At 37.5% G+C, this 24,045-nt stretch overlaps 1 protein-coding gene across 1 annotated transcript in view; it reads right to left on the minus strand.

Moving 5' to 3' along the window:
* CASC1 (cancer susceptibility candidate 1) overlaps positions 1-24,045 on the minus strand; it is a 92,861-nt gene that overhangs the window by 42,202 nt on the left and 26,614 nt on the right. Inside the window, exons 5-7 of the mRNA XM_006866952.1 lie at positions 21,441-21,587; positions 15,364-15,467; positions 13,549-13,864 (exon numbers count right to left, since the gene is read on the minus strand). Of these exons, the coding sequence (XP_006867014.1) occupies positions 13,549-13,864; positions 15,364-15,467; positions 21,441-21,587 (567 nt within the window). The remainder of the gene's footprint in view (positions 1-13,548; positions 13,865-15,363; positions 15,468-21,440; positions 21,588-24,045) is intronic.

Genomic DNA, 24,045 nt, shown 5'->3' on the forward strand with positions numbered 1-24,045 from the left:
TCTGTGTTAATTTTACTTAATTTAACTAAAATATGGTATCAAGAGCCCTCTAGTGGTAACATTATAAATAGACCAAGACAAAGGAAAGGTTCATAACTTTGTAACCAGTTGCCCTCCTGGCAAGCCCTGTGAGTCAGAGTAGAACTGAGCTACACAGAATTCTCAGTGGCTGATTTTTTAGAAGCAGATAATCAGGGCTTTTCTCCTAAAGCACCTCGGAGTGGACTTGAACTTCCAATTTTTGGTTTTCAGCCAACCAGGTGAACCATTTGTAACAGTCCATGACTCCACATATTTTGTACCGTTTTCTAAGTGTAAGAGCTCTCATTTTTAAAATAACAAAGTATTAAACACCTGTTATTTCTGATTTTATCATGTATCAAGCATAACTCAGATGCTATGGGCCATAAATTCCTTCATTTTGTTTTTGTTGTTAAGTGTTGTTGATTAGGTTCGGACTCATAAAAATCTTACATAAGGTTTCCAAGGAGCCACTGATGGGTTTGAACCATTGCCCTTTCGATTAGCAGTACAGTGCTTATCCTACTTCGCCATATTAGGACTCCAATTCCTTCATTACTATACAGATAATATTTGCATTGAAAACTGCTATCCTCTCAGATTCCTGAGAAAGATATGAAATGTGATATTTATAATAAAATATGCCAAGCTAGTCAGGTGAAAACTAGTAATTCACCCGAAAATCACCTAAAATAAGTTGTAAAGATAGGACATTTCTTCCTTTAAACCTGTAAGAGTCAGGTTATTTCTGACTTACACGCATATTCTCATACACACAGACACACACAAGTCAAACTGTATGAATTTCTGTTGGTTTTTAAGACTCATAATACATTTTGCCATAAAGATAGTGTTATGAATGATACCTAGGGCTGTTATGATAGTTCTCACATTGCTGTGATTATCAAAACATATCTAACCCATCATTCATAAGTACTACTCCAAACTCACTGAGTTCCAACTGGAAAGCTAGGAACACACCTTTCCTGAGGTCTCGTAGCAGTTGAAATAGCCATGGTGTTACAGTGACTAAAGCACCACACTGGTACCTGAAAGGCTGGTGGTTCAAGCTTAACTATCCATTGAGTGGGAGAAAGATGTGACAGTCGGCGTCTCTAAAGATTGCAACCTTGAAAAGCCTATGAGGAAGTTCCCCTCTGTCCTAGATGGCCACTCTGACTCAGAATCAACCTCATGCAATCAACTTTATCATGAGACACGATGCTGGATCACTGCACAAGGCCAGAAATGCTGAGAAGAGAGACGGTCCAAAGCAAGTCTACTGACAGGTTTGTACATTCCCTACTTGTAGCAGATATGGTCCCAGCACACCTAGTAGTAACTGGAAGGGTCATTAAGTATCTCTAAACTACAGAAAGTTTTGATGGGGATGTGGGCTGTTCACATCAAATCAAACTTCTGTGAGTCATGGCCAGTTTATAATCACTTAACAATTCACTTATTTCTTCATTCATTTAATAAACATGTACTGTGCATATGCGGTCCCTTAGTGGGGCAAATGGATTGCTCTTACTACTGACCGTCATACTCTGGTGGCTTACATGTGGCTATAATACTGGAAGCTCTGCCACTTGTGTTTCAAATACCAGCAGGGTCACCCATGGTGGACAGGTTTACGTGATGCTTTCAGACTAAGAACAGACTAGAAGAGGGATATGCAGTCCACTTCTGAGGAATTAATCTGTGAAAACCTTACAGATTAGCAGTTGAAGGCACTCTAAACTCCACTGAGGAAAGGCTGCCTCCTAAAAGTAGAGCTGACCTTATTGATGAGGATGGAGTAAAGTTTTCAGGACCTTCATTTACTGAGGGGACATAACTCAAAATGAGAAGAAACAGGTGCAGATATCTATTAATAATCAGAACACAGAATGTACAAAGTATGAGTCTAAGAAAATTTTAAATCTTCAATTATGAAAAGGAAAGCATAAAGATCAATATCCCAGGTATCAGTGAGCTGAAATGGACAGAAACTACAAATTGAAGAGGAATGGTGTCAAAGTCATTGTCAAAAAGAAACTTTCAAGATCTATCCTGAAATACAATGCAGTCTCTGATAGGATAATATCCATACGTATACCTAGTCAATATATCTATTGTTAAAATTTACACACCAACCACTAATGTTGTTGTTGTTGTTGTTAAGTACCGAGGAGTCAGTTCCGACTCATAGTGACCCTGCACAGGGTTTCTGAGGCTGTAAATCTTTACGGGAGCAGAACGCCTCATCTTTCTCCTGCGAAACCGCTGGTAGTTTCGAACTGCCAACTTTGAGGTTAGCAACCCAATTTGTAACCACTATGCTACCAGAGCTCCTTTATTGTTGTTGTTAAGTGCCGTCGAGTCGGTTGTGACCCATAGCGACCCTGTACAGGGTTTTCGAGGGTATAGCCAGTGATAATGAAATTGAAAAATTCTACTAACTTTTTCTGTCTGAAATTGATCAAGTATGCAATCACAATGCACTGATTATTACTGACAACTGGAATACCAAAGTTAGAAACAAAAAGGAAGAATATATAGTTGGAAAATATGTTTTTGGTGATAGAGAGGCTAGAGATTGCACGATAGAATTTAGACTAATAACTCATTCATTGCAAATACTTTTTTTCAGCACCATAGAAGGTGACTATACAAATGGACGTCACCAGAAAGAATGCACAGGAATCAAACTGACTACATATGTGGATAGAGATGATGGAGAAGCTAAGTATCATTGTCCAAAACAAAGCCAGTGGCATATGGTGGTACAGACTATCAATTACTCATTTGCAAATTCAGGCTGAAGTTGAAGAAAATTGAAACAACTCCTAGCGAGTCAAAATATGACCTTAAGTGTATCCCACCTGAATATAGAGATCATCTGAAGAATATATTTGATGCATTAGACACTAATGACTAAAGACCAGAAGAGTTATGGGATGGCATCAAGAACACCATACATGAAGAAAGCAAAAGGTCATTAAAAATACAGGAAGAAAAGAAAAGAAAAGACTCAAGTGGATTTCAGAAGAGGCTCTGAAACTTGTTCTTGAGAGTAGAGAAACTAAAGTGAATGGAAGAAATGAGGAAATAAAAGAGCAGAACAGAAATCTTCAAAGGGAAGCTCAAGAAGAGAAAGTATTATAATGAAATGTGCAGAGACTGGAGTTAGAAAATCAAATGGGAAAAACACACTCAACATTTATCAAACTGAAAGAACTAAAGAAAAATGTCAAGCCTTGACTTATAATATTGAAGAATTCTATGGGCAAAATAATGAATGACACGGTACACATCAAAAGAAGAGGAAAGGAATACATAGAAACACACCACCAGAAACAATTGGTTGACGTTCAACCACATGATCTAAAACTGATGTTACTGAAGAAGTCTAAGCAGCACTAAAGACAATGGGAATAACAAAGTTCTGGAATTAAAAGAATACAAATTGAAATGGTTTTAATAAACTGATGCAGCACTGGAGGAACTCACTAGACTAGGACAAGAAATTTGAAAGTAGGCTATATATGGGCAACTAATTGGAAGAGATCCACATCTGTGCCCATTCCAAAGAGAAATGACCCGATGACGTGTGAAAATCATTAAGCAATAAATATCATTAATATAACATGCAAGTAAAATTTTCTGAATTTAACTCAAAAATGTCTTCAACAGTACATTAGCAGGGAGTTGCCAGCAATTCAATCCAGATTCAGAAGACGTAGAACAAGAGCTATCACTGCTGACATTAGATTGATCTTGGTTGAAAGCAGACCAACACCAGAAAGAAGTTTATTTGTGCATTACTGACTATGGAAAAAACATTTGACTGTCTGGATCATAACAAACTATGAATAACACTGCTTAGAATGGATATTCCAGAAAACTTAATTGTGCTCATGAAGAACTTATACCTAGACCAAGAAGCAGTCGTTAGAACACAAGAAGATACTGAATCATTTATAATTTTAAAAAGGTATGTGCCAGGGAGTATTCTTTCACCAATTTATTCAATCTGTATGCTGAGCAAATAATCTGAGAAAGTGGATTATATGAAGAAGAACATGACATCAGAATTATAGAAAGTCCCATTAATAACCTGCGATATTCAGATGACACAATCTTCCTTCCCAAAAGTGAAGAGGCCATGAAATAGTTGACGATGACAATCCAAGAGTACAACTTTCAGTACGGAATGCACCTCAATGTAAAGAAAACAAAAGTTCTTACTACTGGACCAATAAATACCATCATGACAAATGGAGAAAAGATCGAGGTTGTCCAAGACTTAAATTTGCTTGGATTCATAATTAATGGCCATGGAAGCAGCAGTCAAGAAATCAAACAATATAGTGCATTAGGCAAACCTACTAAAAAAGACCTCTTTAAAGTTAAGTGCCATGGAGTTGATTCTGACCCATAGCAATCCTGTATAGGGTTTTCAAGGAGCAGCTGGTCAGCTTGAACTGCCAACCTTGCAATTCAAACAGCTTTGCAGTCTGGCTCATTAACCCACAGCACCACACCAGTTAAAGTGTTTAGGAGTGAAAGTTATTAGTTTGAGGACTAAAGTGTACCTGACCCAAACCATGAGAATTTCAATTGCCTCATGTGCATGTGTAAGTGGGACAACGGGTAAGGAAGACTATAGAAGAACTGAAGCATTTGAATTGTTGTTTTGGCAAAGAATACTTAACAAGTACCATGGACTGCCAAAAGAACAAACAAATCTATCTTGAAGTACAGCCAGAATGCTCCTTAGAAGCAAGCATGGTTAAGACTTTGATCTCATACTTTGGACATATTATCAAGAGGATATAGTTCCTAGAGAAAGACATTGTTTTTGACAAAGTGGAGGGTTAGGGAAAACAAGGAAGACCCCAACAATATGGACTGACACAGTGGCAGCAACAATGGATTCAAACATACCAATCGTGAGGAAAGCACAGGACTGAGTAGTGCTTCACTGTTTTGTACTGGATGGCACCTAACAACAACCTGATATTCATTGGAGACCACCTCAGGAACAGAGCTGATGCACTGAACACTAAGGGCTAGAAGAATTATGGGATAACATCAAGAACATCATGCATGAAGAAAGTAAAATGACAGGAAAGAAAGATAAAACCAGAGTGGATGACATAAGAGATTCTGAAGTTTGTTCTTGAATGCAGACTAGCTAATGGAAGAAATGATGCGGTGAAAGATCTGAACAGTTTCAAAAAAAAAGCTCTAGAAGACAAAGTCAAGTATTATAATGAAATGTTACCTGGAGTTAGGAAAGAACACACTCAGTATTTTTCAAACTCAACAAAAAATTCTTGACGGTTCTATAGTCAAATATTGAATGGTTCAGAAAGCATCAAAAGAAGATGAAAGAAATACAGAATCACCATCCTAAAATTACTGACTGGTGCTCAACCATTTCAGGAGGTAGCGCATGATCAAGAACCAATGGTATCACAGGAAAAGGTACTAGCTACACTGAAGACATTAGTGAAAAGTAAGCCTCCAGGAACTGACAGACTACCAATTGAAATGTTCCAACAAACTGATGCAGTTCTGGAAGCACTCACTAGTCTATGCCTAGAAATTTGGAAAACAGCTATCTGGCCAATCCACTGGAAGAGATTCATATATATGCCCATTCCAATGAAAGGTGACCTTAAAGAATGCAGAAATCACAGAATAATATCATTAATATCAGACAAAAGTAACATTTTGCTGAAGATAATTCAGAAATAGTTGCAGCAGTACATCAACAGGAAGATGCCAGAAATTCAAACCTAATTCAGAGGACGTAGAATGAGGGATATATCATTGCTGATATATCATTGCTGATATCAGATGACTCTTTGCTAAAAGCAGAGAATATCAGAAAGATGTTTATTTGCATTTCATTAACTATGCAAAGACAATAGATTGTGTGGATCATAATTTTAAAAAAGCTATGTATAAGATGGTGAAAAATGTGAATTCCAGAATATTTCATTGTGCTCATGAGTAACCTGTACATAGACCAAGAGGCAGTCGTTCAAACAGAACAAGGGGATATATATATGACTTGCTTAAAATTAGTTAAGGTGTTGCTATCAGGGTTGTATCTTTTCACTGTATTTATTCTATCTGTATGCTGAACAAATAATTTGAGAAACTATATAACATGAAAAAAGCAGCATAACAACTTGTAATATGCAGCTGGTACAACCTTGTTTGCTATAGTAAAGAGAGGACCTGAAACAATTGCTGATGAAGATAAAAGAAGATAGCCTTCAGTATGCATTCTAACTCAATGTGAAAAAAAAAAAAAAAAAACATTCTCACAACTGGACCAATAAACATCACCATAAAGGGAGAAAAGACTGAAGCTGTCAAAGACTTCATTTTACATGGATCCAAATCAATGGTCATGGAAGCAGCTAGTCAAGAAATCAAACCAACATTACACTGGGCAAATCTGCTACAAAAGACTGGCTTGGTGGTGGGTGGTGGCTGTGTGCCTTGGAGTCGGTTCCAACTCATAGCAACCCTGCATAGGGTTTCCGAGGCTGTAAATCTTTATGGGAGCACAGAAAGCCTCATCTTTCTCTTGCGGAACAGCTGGTAGTTTTGAACTGCTTCTCTTGAGGTTAGCAGCCCGATTCGTAACCACTACACTACCAGAGCCCCTTAAAGACTGGTTTATTGTTGTTGTTAAGTACCGTGGAGTCAGTTCTGACTCATAGTGATCCTGCACAGGGTTTCTGAGACTGTAAATCTTTACGGGAGCAGAAAGCCTCATCTTTCTCCCGCGGAACAGCTGGTAGTTTCAAACTGCCAACCTTGAGATTAGCAGCCCGATTCAAAACCACTATGCTACCAGAGCTCCTTAAAGACTGGTTTAGAGTGAGTTAAATAGCAAATGTGTCTGTTTGAGGACTAAGGTATGTCTAACCCACTGTATTTTCTATCACTTCATATGCATGTGAAAGCTGGACAATGAATAAGGAAAATACTGTAACCTGCCAAAGGGGCAAACAAATGTGTCTTGGAAGAAGAGCAGCTAGAATGCTCCTTACATGCAAGGATGGAGAAATTTAGTCTCATAAACTTTGGACATGTTATCAGGAGTGACTAGTTCCTTTAAAAGGACATCATGCTTGGTTAAGTAGGTGGTGGTGGTGGTTATGTACCGTGGAGGTTCAGACTCAGTGACCCTGTACAGGGTTTCTGAGGCTGTAAATCTTTACGAGAGCAATAGGAGGTCCTCAGGGAAAAAAGAGAAGAGCCCTAGCGAGATGGACTGATGCAGGGACTGTAACATTGGCTCAAACATAACAACGGTGGTTAAAATTTTTATTCTGTGTTTTCATTCTCTTGCACTTGGATTCACTATGAATCAGGGCCAACGTGATAGCACCTGACAACAACCAAGAATTGTAGTTTGAACCCATCTAGTATGATATAAAAGAAAGGCTGGTGATCTGCTCTGTAAATCCTGTTGTTGGGGACAATCAAGTTAAATCTGACTCATAGTGACCTCATGGGACGGAACAGACCTGCCTCAGTGAGTTTCACTGTTTGTAATCTTTATGGGAATGGGACGCCAGATTTATGTTCCCCAAGAGGCTGCTGGGTGAGGTTAGCACCAGAGTTCTGACTGTAAAACATTAGACAAGTAAGCGCTATGGAGCAGTTCTACTGTGCAACACATAGGGTTGCCATGAAGAAGAACTGACCGGACAATAATGGCTTTGAGGTTTTTTTGTGTACTGTTAATGTGAATATGCAGTCTGTCAAGAAGTTCTTGTTCTAAAGATCCTAATCCAGTGCTTAAGGAAATAATTCAAATAAGTAAACTAAATGATAAAGTAAACTCAGAGCTCTACAGGGTCGCCATGAGTCCAAACCAACTCAGCGGCACTTGACAGCAACAACAATACACTACCATCTTACACCTTTCTTACCTCCCTAGGTCTCTTCACCATCACCAAATATAGCCATGGTTTGGTAAATAACTGTTGTCGTTAGGTGCCATCAAGTTGGTACCAACTCATAGCGATCCTATGCACAATAGAATGAAACACTGCCTGGTCCTGGGCCAACCTCACAATCATTGCTACGTTTCAGCCCATTGATGCCAATCTACCTCGTTGAGGGTCTTCTTCCTTTTCTCTGACCCTCTACTTTACCAAACATAATATCCTTCTCTAGAGACTGGTTCCCTCCTGAAAATATGTCCAAAGTATGAGAGACGAAATCTGGCCATCTTGGCTTCAGAGGAGCACTCTGGCTGTACTTCTTCCAACACAGATCTGTTTGTTCTTTTGGTAGTCCATGGTACTTTCAATATTCTCCTCCAACACCATAACTCAAACGCATCAATTCTTCTACAATCTTCCTTATTCATTGTCCAACTTTCACATGCATATGAGGTTACTGAAAATATCATGACCTGGATCAGGCTCACCTTAGTCTTCAAACTGACATCTTTGCACTTGAACACTTTAAAAAGGTCTTGTGTAGTGGTTACGAATCGGGCTGCGAACCTGAAGGTCAGCAGTTCGAAACTACCAGCTGCTCCGCGGGAGAAAGATGAGGCTTTCTACTCCAGTAAAGATTTACACCCTCGGAAACCTTGTACAGGGTCGCTATGGATCGGAACCAACTCAACGGCACTTAACAACAACAACAACTTGGCAAACAGTTTTGATTTGGGACCTTCCCATAATCCCCAGTCCTCTTTTAGCACAGCAAATGGTTTTCCCTTCCTGCCTTGCTAAAAGGCACTTAACCATTAATATGGAATTCTTCTGCTTTTATGGAAAGCATACATACTTGAGCATTATTCACATTCCATTTTTCAAAATGTCTCAGGATTTTGGAATTATGATAAAGCACACATACATATGAGGATAAATCAAAAAGTTTACTACAAAATCACGGAAACCTTTGTTAGACAAAAATATCAAAATGTGAAGCTAGTGCTTGCATATTGCATAGTGTATCTAGGTCTATACACTCCATCTCTCTAAGCCTTCCCAGAAGAATTCTCTACTCTTTGAATCACACCACATCGAAACAGCAGTTCAGGCATCCTCAAGGGATTCAAATCTTGTTCTTCTGAAATAGCCTTTGAATTTGGGGACCAAAAAGGAACCTGTCCATGTACACTATCAATCAATTCACAATAAAACTTTCAGAAAAAAAAAAGATGTCTGAAGGGAGACAAGATCAGGGTTGATAAGGTTTCTCAATGAAATTCTGATAGGACAGACTTTGCTACCCTCTAAGGAGTTCTGGTGTGATGCTGTAGGGGAATCACTGGACCACACGGTCAGTTTGAACCACAAGATCAATGGTTCAAATCCACCAGCTTTAAACCAGGATTTCCATGAGTTGGAAGTGATTTAAATGCACTTCAACAACAACAAAAAGAAAGAATCAAGTACACTTTTATATTAGTAAAAACTTCCTCAGCACAACTTTACTGGCCTTTTCCTCACCAATGTGTTTTCAATTTTCTTCTTCCTAATAAGCACCCCCCACCCCATGAGTGTCCCATATACTTGAAGAAAATCTATCACAATTACTCCCTTTGGAAAACCAACAAGCAGTTGCTGTAAGTTTTCTGAGTTGACTTCTCTGTCTTGAATTTAACTGGCCCAGCAGATGCCGTTGAAAGCCACTTTTGATGGGATCTTGCTCTCTGGATTGTGTTAATAAATCCAGGACTCATCCCTGGTTACAATTCATTCCATAAAACCATCTTCATTAGCTTTGATCTTATTTTAAGTAAGACTGATGGAAAGATCTGTTCTTTGAGCTAGCTGACCTTTGTGTAACACTTCTGACACCCATCCAGCTAAAAGCTTGTATTGTTAGAAACTGGTTATTAGTCCTGACCTCAAAAATTGCTTTTTCCCCCCATGGCACAAAAAGTATCTTTTTTTTTTGAAGGCACCCTTAGGAGATTAGGACAAGTATATGACTGAGAGAACTCTGAAGCCCCCACACTGGTCACAGAATCATGTTTAAACATGTTTTGTTTGGAATAAACCCACGCAGGGATGAACTGTAACCATACTAACAGTGCTTTTTGACTTTCTCTTGTATAGGAATGGTTTGGGAATGTGGAGAGGATTTGTTCCTGGAAATGGGTGAACTGATGTGCTTCTCACCTTTTAGGAAACCACACTTCTCTTTTAAATTCCCTGATAACAAAGTTTCTCCTGCCAGGTTTCCCATACATCACTTCTTGATTTAGCTTCCCAGGCTGTGGAGAAGATTAATTTATTTTTAGAAAAATCATGTCTGTCCTATAACTAACTGCCTGCTGATCTTTAGGCTTTCTAAACTGTTTCTTTGAAGGCAGTCTCAATATGCCATAAAACATGCATGTTACCATTGTTATTGTTGTTAAGTGCCATCTAGTTGGTTCCAACTCATAGCAACACTGTAGAGGGTTTCCAAGGAGGGCTGGTGAGTTTGAGCCACTGACCTTGCACTTCAAACCAACCTTGCAGTGGGTCCAGTGCTTATTCTATAGTGCCACAGCAGGACTCCATTAGTGGAATGTGTTCCCTAGGTACATTTATGGCATTCTCAACATCAGCATTTACATTCCTTTAATATGAAGAAAAACATGGCATCAGGATTGGAGGAAGACTCATTAACAACCTGCGATATGCAGATAATACAAACTTGCTTGCTGAATGCAAAGAGGACTTAAAATATTTACTGATGAAGAACAAAGAGCACAATCTTCAGTATGGATTTCATCTCAATGTAAAGAAAACAAAAATCCTCACCACTGGACCAATAAACAACATTCTTATCAACGGAGAAAAGATTGAAGTTGTCAAGGACTTCATTCTTCTTGGATCAACTATCAACTCTCATGGAAGCATCAGTCAAGAAATCAAACGACGTATTGCATTAGGCAAATCTGCTGCACAAGACCTTTTTAAAGTGTTGAAGAGCAAAGATGTCAGCTTTAAGACTAAGTAAGGTGTGCCTGACCCAAGCCATGGTATTTTCAATAACCTCATATGCATGCAAAAGCTAGACAGTAAATAAGGAAGACCATAGGAGAATTGATGCTTTTGAGTTATGGTGTTGGAGAATGTTGAAAGTGCCATAGACTGCCAAAAGAACCAATAGATCTATGTTGGAAGAAGTGCAGCCAGAGTGCTCCTTGGAAGCCAGGACGGCCAAACTTTGTCTCTCCTACTTTGGACATATTATCTGGAGGGAACAGTCGCTAAAGAAGGATATCATGTTTGGTAAAGTGGAGTGTCAGAGAAAAAGAGGAAGACCCCCCAGTGAGATGCATTGGCAAAGTAGCAGCATCAATAGGCTCAAGCGTGGCAACAATTGTAAAGTTGGCCCAGGATTGGGCAGAGTTTCATTCTGTTGTGCATGAGGTCGCTATGAGTCAGTACCAACTCGATGGCACCTAACAAGTCATAGCTGTAAGCTGAAACTGTTCAACCTGACATTAAATGACATTAAAAACCTGTTTGGATTAAATAGTTTGCTATTCAAACTGAGAAAAACAGTCTGGTACTTTTTAGGTCACTATCTCATAATGAAAAATACAATTTTCTAATAGACGGCAGGCTTTAGGGAAAATACATAAACTGTACTGCTCAGCACTACAATGAACTCATCTGCTTATGCTTTGAATATAATACCACTTCCACAATTAACAGAACTTTAATAAACCAGCACTGCATGGGGCCACTTGAACTCAGACATATTTGTATTCATAAGAAAGAATTACTTTAGCCTTGTAAATTCAAGGACTATTTCAAGTGATATGCTTCCTGTTAGCATTTCACAATTTTCTCATTAATAAAACAAAATTCTTGTCTAAAATTTAATTGAGTATCTGTAAAATTTAATTATAGAAAATTAATTATGATCAAGGAACTTATGGGGGAGAAATCTAATATTTTGATCATATCAAGATGAAACATTTTTAGACAATCTTCATATTTGCAATCATTGTAATATCTTTTCATATGTTCTTTGAATTTTCTATGACAAATCCTGCCAATTTTACTGCATCCTATAAATAAGTCCAGGGCCTGTGCACTCATTCTTTTTTCTCTCTCCTTTGACATCATTTCATCACTTTTACTCACATCTTATTGAATAAAGCCAATCACATGGTCTAGTCTCCATATGTCCAGGAAAGGAAACGTTATCTAGCAATGATACTATGCTACCTGAGAGGGAAAATAAAACTATTTTTAAAGCTCTCTTTATTGCTGAAAGAGCATTTTAACAACAATGACAAATTTTCAAAGAACAAATCATTCATTTCCCAAAAATATCAACTATATACAGGTTTCTGGGCTCTCTTCCTGTTATAGCTTTTAAATTTCTACATGTTTACAATCATCATCTAAATGCTATTCTTTGCACTTTCTATTGTGTGACATTCATTTTCCATATTTCTATAGTATATAATTTTGTGTAAAATGAAAGTTTTCAATCAAATATGTTTCTAGAATATATAAACCCAAACCAAATCAAACCCATTACCATTAACTCAATTCTGATTTATAGCAATCCTGTGTGTGACATCCTAGAACTTCGCCCATTCTGACGTGCTGTGAACCCATATGACAGACTCAACTGCTACATCATTCCCCTGCAAAGCAGCTGGTTAAACTGCAAGTTCTGAGTTTTTTGGTTAGCAGGGAAATGTTTTAACCACTGTGCCACAGTGCTCCTTCTAAAAAAAAAAAAAAACTAGTCATTCCTATTCTGATTTTAAAATTTGTATTCAATCTAACTAATCTTTAACCATCACTTTCATTTAAAGATAAACTAATTCTTAGAGCAACCAGATACTCCTATCACTTCCTAAAGTTACACGGGGCTATGGTCAAAAACAAAACAAAAAAAGCTTCCTTAGTTTTAAGGAAGCATTACTAAATTGCCAAGGAACAATTTATTTAAAAATAGTAAGTAAGCAGATTGAAAATTCTGGAAGCAGAAACCAGCTAAGGAAGTAGGACTATTACATTGTTCAAATCACATGTGATTACCGATAAGATGCCAAGTTTTAAGAGAACCATATTTTTTTAAAAATCAGCTTCTCTACAAAATTCTTATAAAACCATAAGCTAGAAAGCTGACATAATAATGTAAACTAATCCTTCAGTTTGTGAAACGTTTTACTGCAAGTTCCACTTAATGACAAGATCCCTGTTTCCATGAGGTTGAAACATAATATATAAAAATTAATGCTGCACAGATTTTCAGGAGCACAGTAAATATACAGATGAGCAACAACTGTACTAAGTTTTCAGCTGTTGAAGCATCAAGTTCAACTACAAATGGTGACTGTTTAAGGAAGGCAAGAAAAACAAAGGTGCACATTAAAAATTGAGCCATTACCAAGAAAGCGATATTCAGATAATTAGTAGCTGTTAAGGAAAAATCTTTAGGTTGCTTCAGGGAATCTCATAACACTTAGTACATATAGGGGGAAAAAACGTATACATGTATGTATATTTAAATATGGCCTACCGTTTGTACTTCAGCATCACCTTCTTCCTCAAGTTTGACTTCTTCTTTAACTGTGGTGCACCCACTTTCTGGTTGTTTAGGCTCCTCTTGGTCCTCATTGCTGGATGCTTCGTCTGCAACATCCTTAACTTGATCTTCGACAGCATCCATTATTGTGGAAGTAAGTTGTTCTACTTTCAATGGTCTTAGAACAGAGCGCAGTGGAGTAACATGATCATAGTGAGTATGTAGGAGTCTTAGAGCAATGTCACATGTTGCTAGCATCCTTGGAATTTCAAATCCAATCTTGGTTTCAGAGAATCTGATACTTCTGTACCTGTTATTAATTTTAATACAAAAGATGAGGCCCTAGGAAACTCTAGATCAGTTGTAAATACACATATGTACCTAATCAGTATTTCTTTCTACTTTAGTATCATTCCTGTTTTGAGTCACAACTTTGTTTCATTTTGTTTTGCAGCAATTGTTGGACCCCCCTTGCCAATGCCAATGCCAATGCCTTCTTTCTCAAAACATTCTCTAGGATCCATGACCCCACACTTTTCTCTTGCATTTCTCACAGCCACACAAGGACTGGTTCTTCAAACTCAACAAGTCCAACACTTTAACTCATCATCTTACAATTTCCATCAACATATCCATCAAGATAAAGCAAAACTTGTTCTTCCTTCTCTATTCCTTATCTTAGTAAAAGATACCAACTACTTATCTTCTTGAACATAGGTGGTTAATACCGGCCTTATATAATTTTTATTCTTTTAAAAGTATACAGATTAATTTGCTTCACTTTCCTATATGTGATAATTTTATAATGGATAAAGTTAATACATTTTCTTTGATTAGAATCAAAACCACAGAGTATTTTGTAGCAAATGGAACTCAGAAATTATTTTGTTCCTTCCCTTTGTTAAATATGGAAAGTAAAGGACAATTTCTCCTATGTCATGCATATAACTAGTCTTTTCAGAGCTGGGATCATAACCTTGACCTCCTAATTTCTATTCTGGTAATATTTTCCTTAAAACTGTTTGCCATACTAACTCAATTAATTTGAAATGTTTAAGATTAAGTAGCAAAAAAGATCATGAATTTGTCATTATTACTATGTTGGAGTGTGATAGCTCCATATAATACGCATTGGACTTCTAATCACAGGGTTGGTGGTTTAGGCCCACCTGCCACTCCACAGGGAAAAGATATGGCTTTCTGCTTCCACAAAGATTTAAAGCCATAGAAACCCTATACAGAGTCACTGTGAGTTGGAATCAATTGGATGGCATGTAAAAACAACTATCATTCCTCAGAAACATATTGTTTGTAGAAAACTGGGGAAACATCACTTTAATATCTTAAATATAATAAAAATGAAAATGCATTCTAACAGTTAACAAAGATAAATATGTGTGTATGTTTTTAAGCTCCAGACTTGCCATGCAAATGCACCTGTCTCTTCTTCTTGGTTTTGCTTTGTTTTTAGGTGAAGCCAGGGCACATAGGAAGAGACCTAGTATTTACTGAATATAGACTAGTGCTAAGCACCAAGCTATGACCTTTATATACATTATTGTTTAATTCACAATCCTATTAACTTACATAATCATCATCATTTTAATGATAAACCTGGATGAAGCTCAACACAGTTAGAAAAAAGTTGCCCAAGATAAACTACAGGTCTTAGATTCAAACCAAATCAGCTGACTTCCTAACATGGGCTTTTCAAAGTACACCATGCTGTTATGCAACAAGGCTTCTTGCCTGGCAATCATCTCTCTAATGGCTTTTGACTTGCAGGGAAAGTATCAACCATAGGGATACCTTGGATTTTTCTTGAGGTTTGCCCACACATATAGAGTAACATTTTCATCATGAATAATTTTCTCCATATTTCCACTGTCCAGATCTGCCCAAGTACTAGCTTGCTGTAAGAGATGAAGAAACAATGACAAAGGATTAGATGTCTCATAAATAATGCAGTTTAGAGAAGTTATTTCATCACTTATGTGTTAGATTCCTTTTATTACCTAAAAAAAAAAAATGTCTTGGGTAAAAATAAGATTCAGTCAAAACAGGCCTTCAGTTCTCTGCTGAGAATTTGAATTTCTATCCTGTGCAAATTCTCAACATGGGGGTCAAATCTAGATGAACAGGTTCACCTTGCCAAAATATAGATTCTGACTCAGGATATCTGGGGTAGAAAGGCAAATTCTCAGCATAGGGATCAAACTGGAATGAACAGTTCCAAATCCCTGAATGACAAAGAATTGTTTTTAAGTTCTCTAAAGGATACAAACCCATTAAAATAGCCTTTCTTTTTTCTACTTGTTGTTGTTTACTGTCTTTGAGTAGGTTCCAACTCATCACAACCCTGTATAGGGTTTCCAAGGAGCAGCTGGTGTGTTTGAACTGCTGGCCTTGTGGTTCCAAGTCTAATGCTGGTCTTACAATGGCATACCAAGAGTCCTTCCTTTTCTCCTACAGTGGAGTCCTAGCGTGGTACTGGGGGTTGATACGCTGGGCTGCAAACTGGTTTGAACCGCAAGGTTGCCAGTCCAAGATTACCAGTTGCTCCTCGGAAACCCTATATAGGGTGATTATGAGTTGGAACCACATTGGAGGCACTTAACAACAACAACAAAGCATCTATGGATTAAAGCTGCTGTTTTCTGTTACCACTGTTGATTACTATTCTATTCCCTTTTAAAGAAATTTAACATCAAAATCCTAATTTTTCATTTAAAATGTACCCAAGCTTCATATCTGTACTATACTAAAATACACTTTACTACTGTAAAAGTTAGCCTACTATTAAATATGGAGTCCTGGTGTGGCACTACAGGATACGCATTGGACCACAAGATCTATTTGAACCATAAGGTGGCAGTTCAAACCCACGAACCACTCATTGGAAACCCTATATAGGGTTGCTATGAGTCGGAATCTACTCGATAGCAGTTGACAACATTATTGAATATATCTGTTTTTGTTAAATGCCATCAAGTCAATTTCTACTCATAGTGACCCTGTGCAGGGTTTCTGAGGAGTGGTTGGTGGACTTGAACTGCCAACTTTTGGCTCACAGTCCAGTGTTGATCCTACAATACCACACCAGGTATCCATATAAAATTTTTTTGTTGTTGAGTACTGTCAAATCAGTTCCAACCCATAACAACCCTGTATAGGGTTTCTGAGGAGTGGCTGGTGAGCTTTAACCACTGACCTTGCAGTTCAAACCAACCTTGCAGTACAGTGCAATAACCCACAGCACCACACAAGTTTACAGGGCAAAATATCTAGCGTATGAAATCAAGATACAGCAGATATTGAGAGTCTACTACTTGATATCTGACATTCAGTATACAATTTAAGGAAACTCTTTAGAATTCTTTTTTTAAAGACTAATAAGAGCTTGTGGCACTGCAGGTTACTGTGCTGGACCACAGGGTCAGTTTGAACCACAGGTCAGTAGTTCAAGCTCACCAGCCACTCCTCATAAACCCTATACAGGGTCACTATGAGTCAGAACTGACTCAACGGCACTTAACAATAACAACAATATAGCTTGATGCCTAATACTCAATAAATCAGCTCTCCTAAAGGGTGTAAATAAGTCAATATGTGTTTGCTGTAGTATAAAAACTTTAAAGTATTGGGATGTTATTTAAGGCTTATTAAAACAAACAAACAAACAGTGATTGCTCCATCCACACTTCATGAAATCTGTATTAACTCTGTGAAGTGACCAAGATAGTTGTCTTGTAGAATGTAGAATGATTCTATCTTACAGATTTATCTGTTTGTTTCCTAATAGCATTGTTTAATTCCTGTCTCTCCTTTGGGCTCCTGGTGTGGCACTGGACTACAAACTGTAAGGTTGGTAGTTCAAATCTACCAGCTATTCCCCTTGGAAACCCTACATAGGGCCGCTATGAGTTGGAACCAACTTGATGACACTTAACAACAACAACAACAACAACATATCACCTTCAGAGTCCTGGTGTGGCACTGTAGGATAAACACAGGACTGCTAACCATGACGTCAGCAGTTCAAACCTACTAGTCACTCCTTGAAAGCTTTATACAGGATATCTATGACTAGAAACCAATTCAATGGCACTAAACAATAGCAACATATCTCCTTTAATTTGTGGTAAACTTGAAGTTAAGTCTAGGAGTTTTATTATTTTCAAATCAAACATTTTTGACAAGTAGGTATAACACGTTAGTTATGTTTTTTGCATTGAAACCCATCAGAAGGTTCCTCACTATTGATGCAGACTGACCACTAATTAAGGTAGTGACCACTACATCTACCCATTGTATGCTGTTGTTGTTGTTGTTGTTAGGTGCCATCAAGTTGGTACCAACTCAGAGAGACCTTGTGCACAGCAGAACAAAACATTGCTCGATCCTAGGCCAACCTCACTACTGTTGCCACGCTTGAGTCCATCGATGCTGCCACTTGGCCAATCCATCTCGTTGGGGGTCTTCCTCTTTTTCTGTGACCCTACACCTTACTAAACATGATATCCTTCTTCAGCGACTGATCTCTCCTGACAATATGTCCAACATATGAGAGACGAAGTTTGTCCATCTTGGCCTCCAAGGAGCACTCTGGCTGCACTTCTTCCAAAATGGATCTATTGGTTCTTTTGGCAGCCCATGGCACTTTCAATATTTTCCTCCAACACCGTAACTCAAAAGCATCAATTCTTCTACAATCTTCTTTATTCACTGTCCAGCTTTCACATGTATATGAGGTTACTGAAAATACCATGGATTGGATCAGGCATACCTTAGTCCTCAAACTGACATCTTTGCTCTTCAACACTTTAAAAAGGCCTTTGTATAGTACACTTTTTTTCCCCAATCAGTAAGCAACCTTAATCTTTTGGTGTTATAAGAATAATGTGTTGCCTACCAACTGCTCTGAAAGGGATCACATTAGAAGGTCCTGGGTAGAATAGGATAAAAATATGAAACAGTACACCAGCTCATAACAAAGACCAGGTTACTGGTTGGATAGACTGGTGGGACCCAGAGATTATGGCTGCTAGTCAGCCTTGAGGTCTGGAAATGAACTCAGCCACATGGCTCAATTTTCAGTCAAACTATACACAGGTCTGGTAGTGTAATGGTTACAAATCGGGCTGTGAACCACAATGTCAGCAGTTCAAAACTAACAACTGTTCCACAGAAGAAAGATGAGGCTTTCTGCTCCCGTAAAGATTTACAGCCTCTGAAATCCTGTACAGGGTCCTCACTAGGAGTTGGAACTGACTCCACGGCACATAACAACAACAACATACACAGGTCAGCAAGGAAAACAATAACATTGTGGAGAACACAGGCAGTGAGATAAAATAAAATATGTATCAATTATTGAATGGAAAACTGATGATTTATTCTGTAACTTTCACCCAATTGATAATAAAAGGTTAGAAAAGAAGAATGCATTCCTCAACAACTTTTCACCTATGCATTTATATAGCCATTTGTTGCATTTAAGTGCCATCAAGTCGGACCTGACCCATAGCGATCTCGTATGGGGTTTCCGAGCAGAGACTAAGGAGCTTGAACTGCCAACCTTGCAGTTCAAACCGACTTTGCAGTCCAATGCATTATCCTACAGCGCCACACCGGGACTCTTACATACATACAGAGCCGTAGAGCTCCTCAATGTAAAGAAACAAAAATCCTCACAAATGGACCAATAAATAACATCATGATAAGTGGAGAAATTATTAAAGTTGTCAAAGACTTCATTTTTCATCCACAATCAAAAGAACTCTTTAAAATGTTCATGTGCAAAGGTATCAGTTTGAGGGCTAAGGTGCGCCTGACCCATGCCATGCTAGTTTCAGTAGCCTCGTATACATGTGAAAGTTGGACAGTGAATAAGGAAGACCATAGAAGATCTGATGCATTTGAGTTAATGTACTGGAGAAGAATATTTAAAGTATGACGGAATGCCAGAAGAACAAACAAATCTGTCTTGGAAAAAGTACAGCTAGGGAATACTTTAGGGCATATTATCAGGAGGGATCAATCTCTGGAGAAGGATATCAAGCTTCATAAAATGGAGGGTCCACAAAAAAGAGAAAGACCTCCCCAAGGAGATACATTGACACAGTGGTAGCAACAACGGATTCAAATGCAGCAATAATTCTGAGAGTGGTGCAGGACCTACTGGGCAGTGTTTTGTTCTGTTATGCATATGGTCACTATGAGTTGGAACCAACTCAGCATCTAATGACACAAAAAGGATCTTTATCTTAGTCAATTATGCTAACGATTACAAAATGTTGAGTTTTCTAATTGAATCATTCTTTTTACATTAGATGGCACTCTTTTGTAGAAGAGTTGTTCTTCTCCCAATTCTATTGTCTCTTTCCCATGAGTATCAGTATAGAGTCATGGGTTTGAATTTATTCAGTGTGTTATAACCAACTGCCATCATTATTTTGTTGATAGTTAAATTATTCCAACTTTGGTTAGTGGGAGCCTCTTCAAACTAGTCTTTATCCCTTTGTATAAGATCCTGTTAATTTTTGAACATTTATTTGCATGGTTTCTTTTTATGAAATAGGCAGAAATGTGTCTCAAACTAGTATTTCCATTTCAAATTAAACATTTCATGAGGTTTCCTAATCTTTTATTGTACATTTTCCCTTATAATGAAAATCTTGATTACTAATAATCATAATATATTCCCTTGCCTTTTCATTATACATACAATAGTTACAAAACTAAAGCAGCAATCTTACTGCTAACAGTAAACTTATGTAGTGAAGTTTAAGACTTTTTGTTAGTTCTTTTTGTCACTAGAACATAGTCTACCAAAGCTACAAAGAGGGGTGTTCTTGACCAAAAGAAACCGAGACAAAACAGCCAAAAGCAATGTTCGAACTTAGTCTGGTTTCTGACATTAAAAACAACCTGAAACAAAATAAAAACAGCTACAAAAGATATTCATAAAAAGCAGGGACAATCTAAGTATGGAGAGGATATATCAAAGAATATATTATTAATTTTCTTAGGCACAATCATGTTTTTGTAGTTACTTGGAAATTATCATAAGTGCTGAGATACTTGGGGAAGAATTATTAAAATGCCTACAACTTTCAACTGAGACCCATGAATCAACTGCCCTGGAGTCAATTCTAATTCACAATGACCTTATCAGGACCAAGTAGAACTGCTACATAGAGTTTCCAAGACTAATTCTTCATGGGAACAGACAGTCTCATCTTTCTCCCACGACATGGCTGGTGGGTTTAAACAGCCAACCTTGAGCTTAGCAGCCCAACTCTTAACCCACAATGCCACCAAGGCTTACTGGGGTAATATACAGAGAGATAAAGCAAATAGAATAAAATAATTTTAAATTACTGAATTTAGGTAGAAGACATACTGGGTTCATGGCATTATTCTTTCAAGTTTTCTTTGTTTGATTACAATATTTCCAGGTGAAAAGCTTGAGAAAAATATATTCAGCTCCCACTCAACAGCAGAGGGTTTGGTTTGATTTTACTCATGATTATAAACTTGAGTTAACTGGTTTATATATTATGATTATCTGATATATGATAGTTTGTAAAGTTATTTTCATAATGACTTTAGTAAACCTTGGTAAATATAAGGATAAACTAGACTTCAGCTGAATCTATAATGTCTTATTTAAAAAATAAAATATTGGCAGTAATTAAATCTGTATAAACATATGTTCCTTATATTCTTATGTTAACTTTTACAAAACTTTAATTCTTTACAAAAAATCTATCATAGATGTCTATTAACTGCTTTTTCACTTTTTCCAGACTATTTTATTATGTGCATCAAATTTTAACTCTTATAAAACTTGTAAAAACATATAAGTAAAATATCACACTTACTCTAAGAAGTATTTCCGTGGCTACATTAAATTTAAAATGAAGAAGCTCCTTTAGATCTTGAATCGATCCTTCATACTGTTTTATATTTTTATCCTCCAAATCATACAGTGGGGTTTCCAACAAAATTAATTTCAATTTTTCAATTAACTATAAAGTAGAAGAATGTTTACAAAGAGTCAGAGAAAAAGTGAACAGGGAAAAGTTTTAGATTTAGAATTTAGAAAGACACATTCTATAGCCAGAAAAACAAAGACATCCACTCATATCTATTCAGTAATTAACATCACAGAAAAGAAATTATTTCCTTAAAAATTTCTCATGGAACAATTTTCAATTATATGTAAAGAATTAAAATCATGATGTGCTATCATTAGCAAGTTGATAGAGCTCAAGCAATAACATGTGGGGAATAGAGGTGTGGGCAGATAAGAAAAGGAAAAAGCAGGGAGTGTTTAGTCTAGCAGCTGGCAAGACAGACAAAAAAATAAAAGAAAGGTAACAGAGAAGGAAGGAGGAGAAAAAAACTACTGATACATACTGAATACTTCCTTACTAGATGTTTTATATATTGTGATTCATTTAACCTAGATCATAATCTTATAAATTTGTTGTTGTTAAGTGCCATCAAGTCAATTCTGACCCATAGCGACCCTGTATAGGGTTTCCGAGGAGCAGCTGGTGAGCTTGAACCGCCAACCTTGCAGTTCAAACAACGTTGCAGTTTGGCGCATTAACCCACAGCACCACACCATGAGTTTATTGCAGAGATGAGGAAACCAAGGCACAGCATTATCAAGGAGCATCTAGTAAGTATGTGTCAGAGCTGAATTTTAAACACAGATACAGGCAATACACAGAAACTTTCTAAATGAAAAGAGGCAGCATAATAGTGTAGGGTAGTATGTATGAACTCAAGTCAGGATGCTAGGTTTGAAGCCTAGTCACCTAATACTGTCACTGTGACATTGTGCAAATTATTCAGCACCTAAGGTTTCTCATTTGTAAAATGGGGATATGTGTCTGCTTCATAGGGTTATTAGGAAAATTCAGCAAGGTACTATTTCCAAAGCCTGGCACAGAGTAAGTACTATAAAAGAGTTTGTTAAATAAATAAATTCTATAATTTAGAACTTGGTGCTTTCCAAGGCATCATTTCCTTGTTATCCTCTTTCCTTCTTCTGATTCTCTAGTGGTTTTCTGCGTTAATTTCCTGTTGCTGTGATTACTCTCCTTCCTGTCATATTGAAATGTCACCCTAGCTCATCTCTGGTAAACTCAAGGGCTACATCCCACTGCCCTGCCTCCCTGACAACTGCAAACCTCCAGGGCCCTAGTCAAGCATCAACCTGAGGCATCCTGCCGACTAGAAAGATGCACAGTGAAGAGAATACTTATAATGACTTTGTTGGTATTCCCAGTAGCTCAAAATATATAGGAAGCTCTTTGAGGACTTTGAAAATTCTGAATAAAACTCATCCTTCCTCAGTGGGGATCTAGGAGAGTTATTTAATCTGTGTCTCTTCGTATGTAAAGTGAATCTCATAATGTTCTTGTTCAGATTAAATCAAACTTCATTGTGAATTTAACAAGAGTGCCTGGTACTTGTTAAGTGTCATAGAGTCAGTTCTAACACACAACAGCCTTTTATAGGGTTTCTGAGGAGTGGCTGGTGAGTTTGAACCACCAATCTTACAAATTCAAACCAGCCTTGTGGTCAAATACTTATGCTACAGTAACTAGTAAGCATCAAATCAATCAATTACAATCTTCTCATTCTTTAAGAAAAGTTAAATTGTCCCTCTAAATTTTAATTCTCAAATTTGGAATCAGGAGTCACCCCATTTTATAGCAACATGGAAGCTAATTACAGAAAAGGTGACAAGAAGCAAAAAGCATTAGTTGTTCTGTACTGTCAAAGGTGGTTCCGTCTCATAGAGGCCCTGTATAAAGGAGTTCCGAGGAATAGCTGGTGGGTTTGAACTGCTGGCATTGTGGTTCAAAGTCCACTGCTGATCCTACAGTGCCACACCAGATGTCCAATTATGACAAGAAGCAAAAAGCTTTAGTTGTTGTTAAATGTCACCGAGTTGGTTCTGACTCATAGTGACCTTGTATAGGGTTTCCAAGGAGCAGGTTTGAACTATCAACCTCGTGGTTCGCAGTCCACAGAATAAGATAGTAATAAAAAGAGAAGTAAATTCCATTTATTTCTATTGTTATCTAAGTGTGTTTAGATGTGAATTTCTTCTTAACTTATTTTACTTGGGATTTGTTGGGCTCTTGAATCTGAGAATTAGTATATCTTATAAATTCTGGAAAAGTATTAGCCATTATCTTTTTAAATATTGTCTCTCCTCCAGTAATAGTTAAGGACCTCTGGTAGTGTAATGGTTATGAATCAGGCTGCTAACCTTAAGATCATTAGTTTGAAACTACCAGCTGTTCCGTGGGAGAAAGATAAGGCTTTCTGCTCCCATAAAGATTTACAGCCTCAGAAACCTTGTACAGGGAGAGTCACTATTTGTTGGAACCGACTCCACGGCACGTAATCACCACCACCTGTAATAGGGTTTGTGTCAACTTGAAGAGGTCAATATTACCAGTG

Source organism: Chrysochloris asiatica, unplaced genomic scaffold (assembly GCF_000296735.1).
Source record: "Chrysochloris asiatica unplaced genomic scaffold, ChrAsi1.0 scaffold00098, whole genome shotgun sequence".
Classification (NCBI taxonomy): domain Eukaryota; kingdom Metazoa; phylum Chordata; class Mammalia; order Afrosoricida; family Chrysochloridae; genus Chrysochloris; species Chrysochloris asiatica.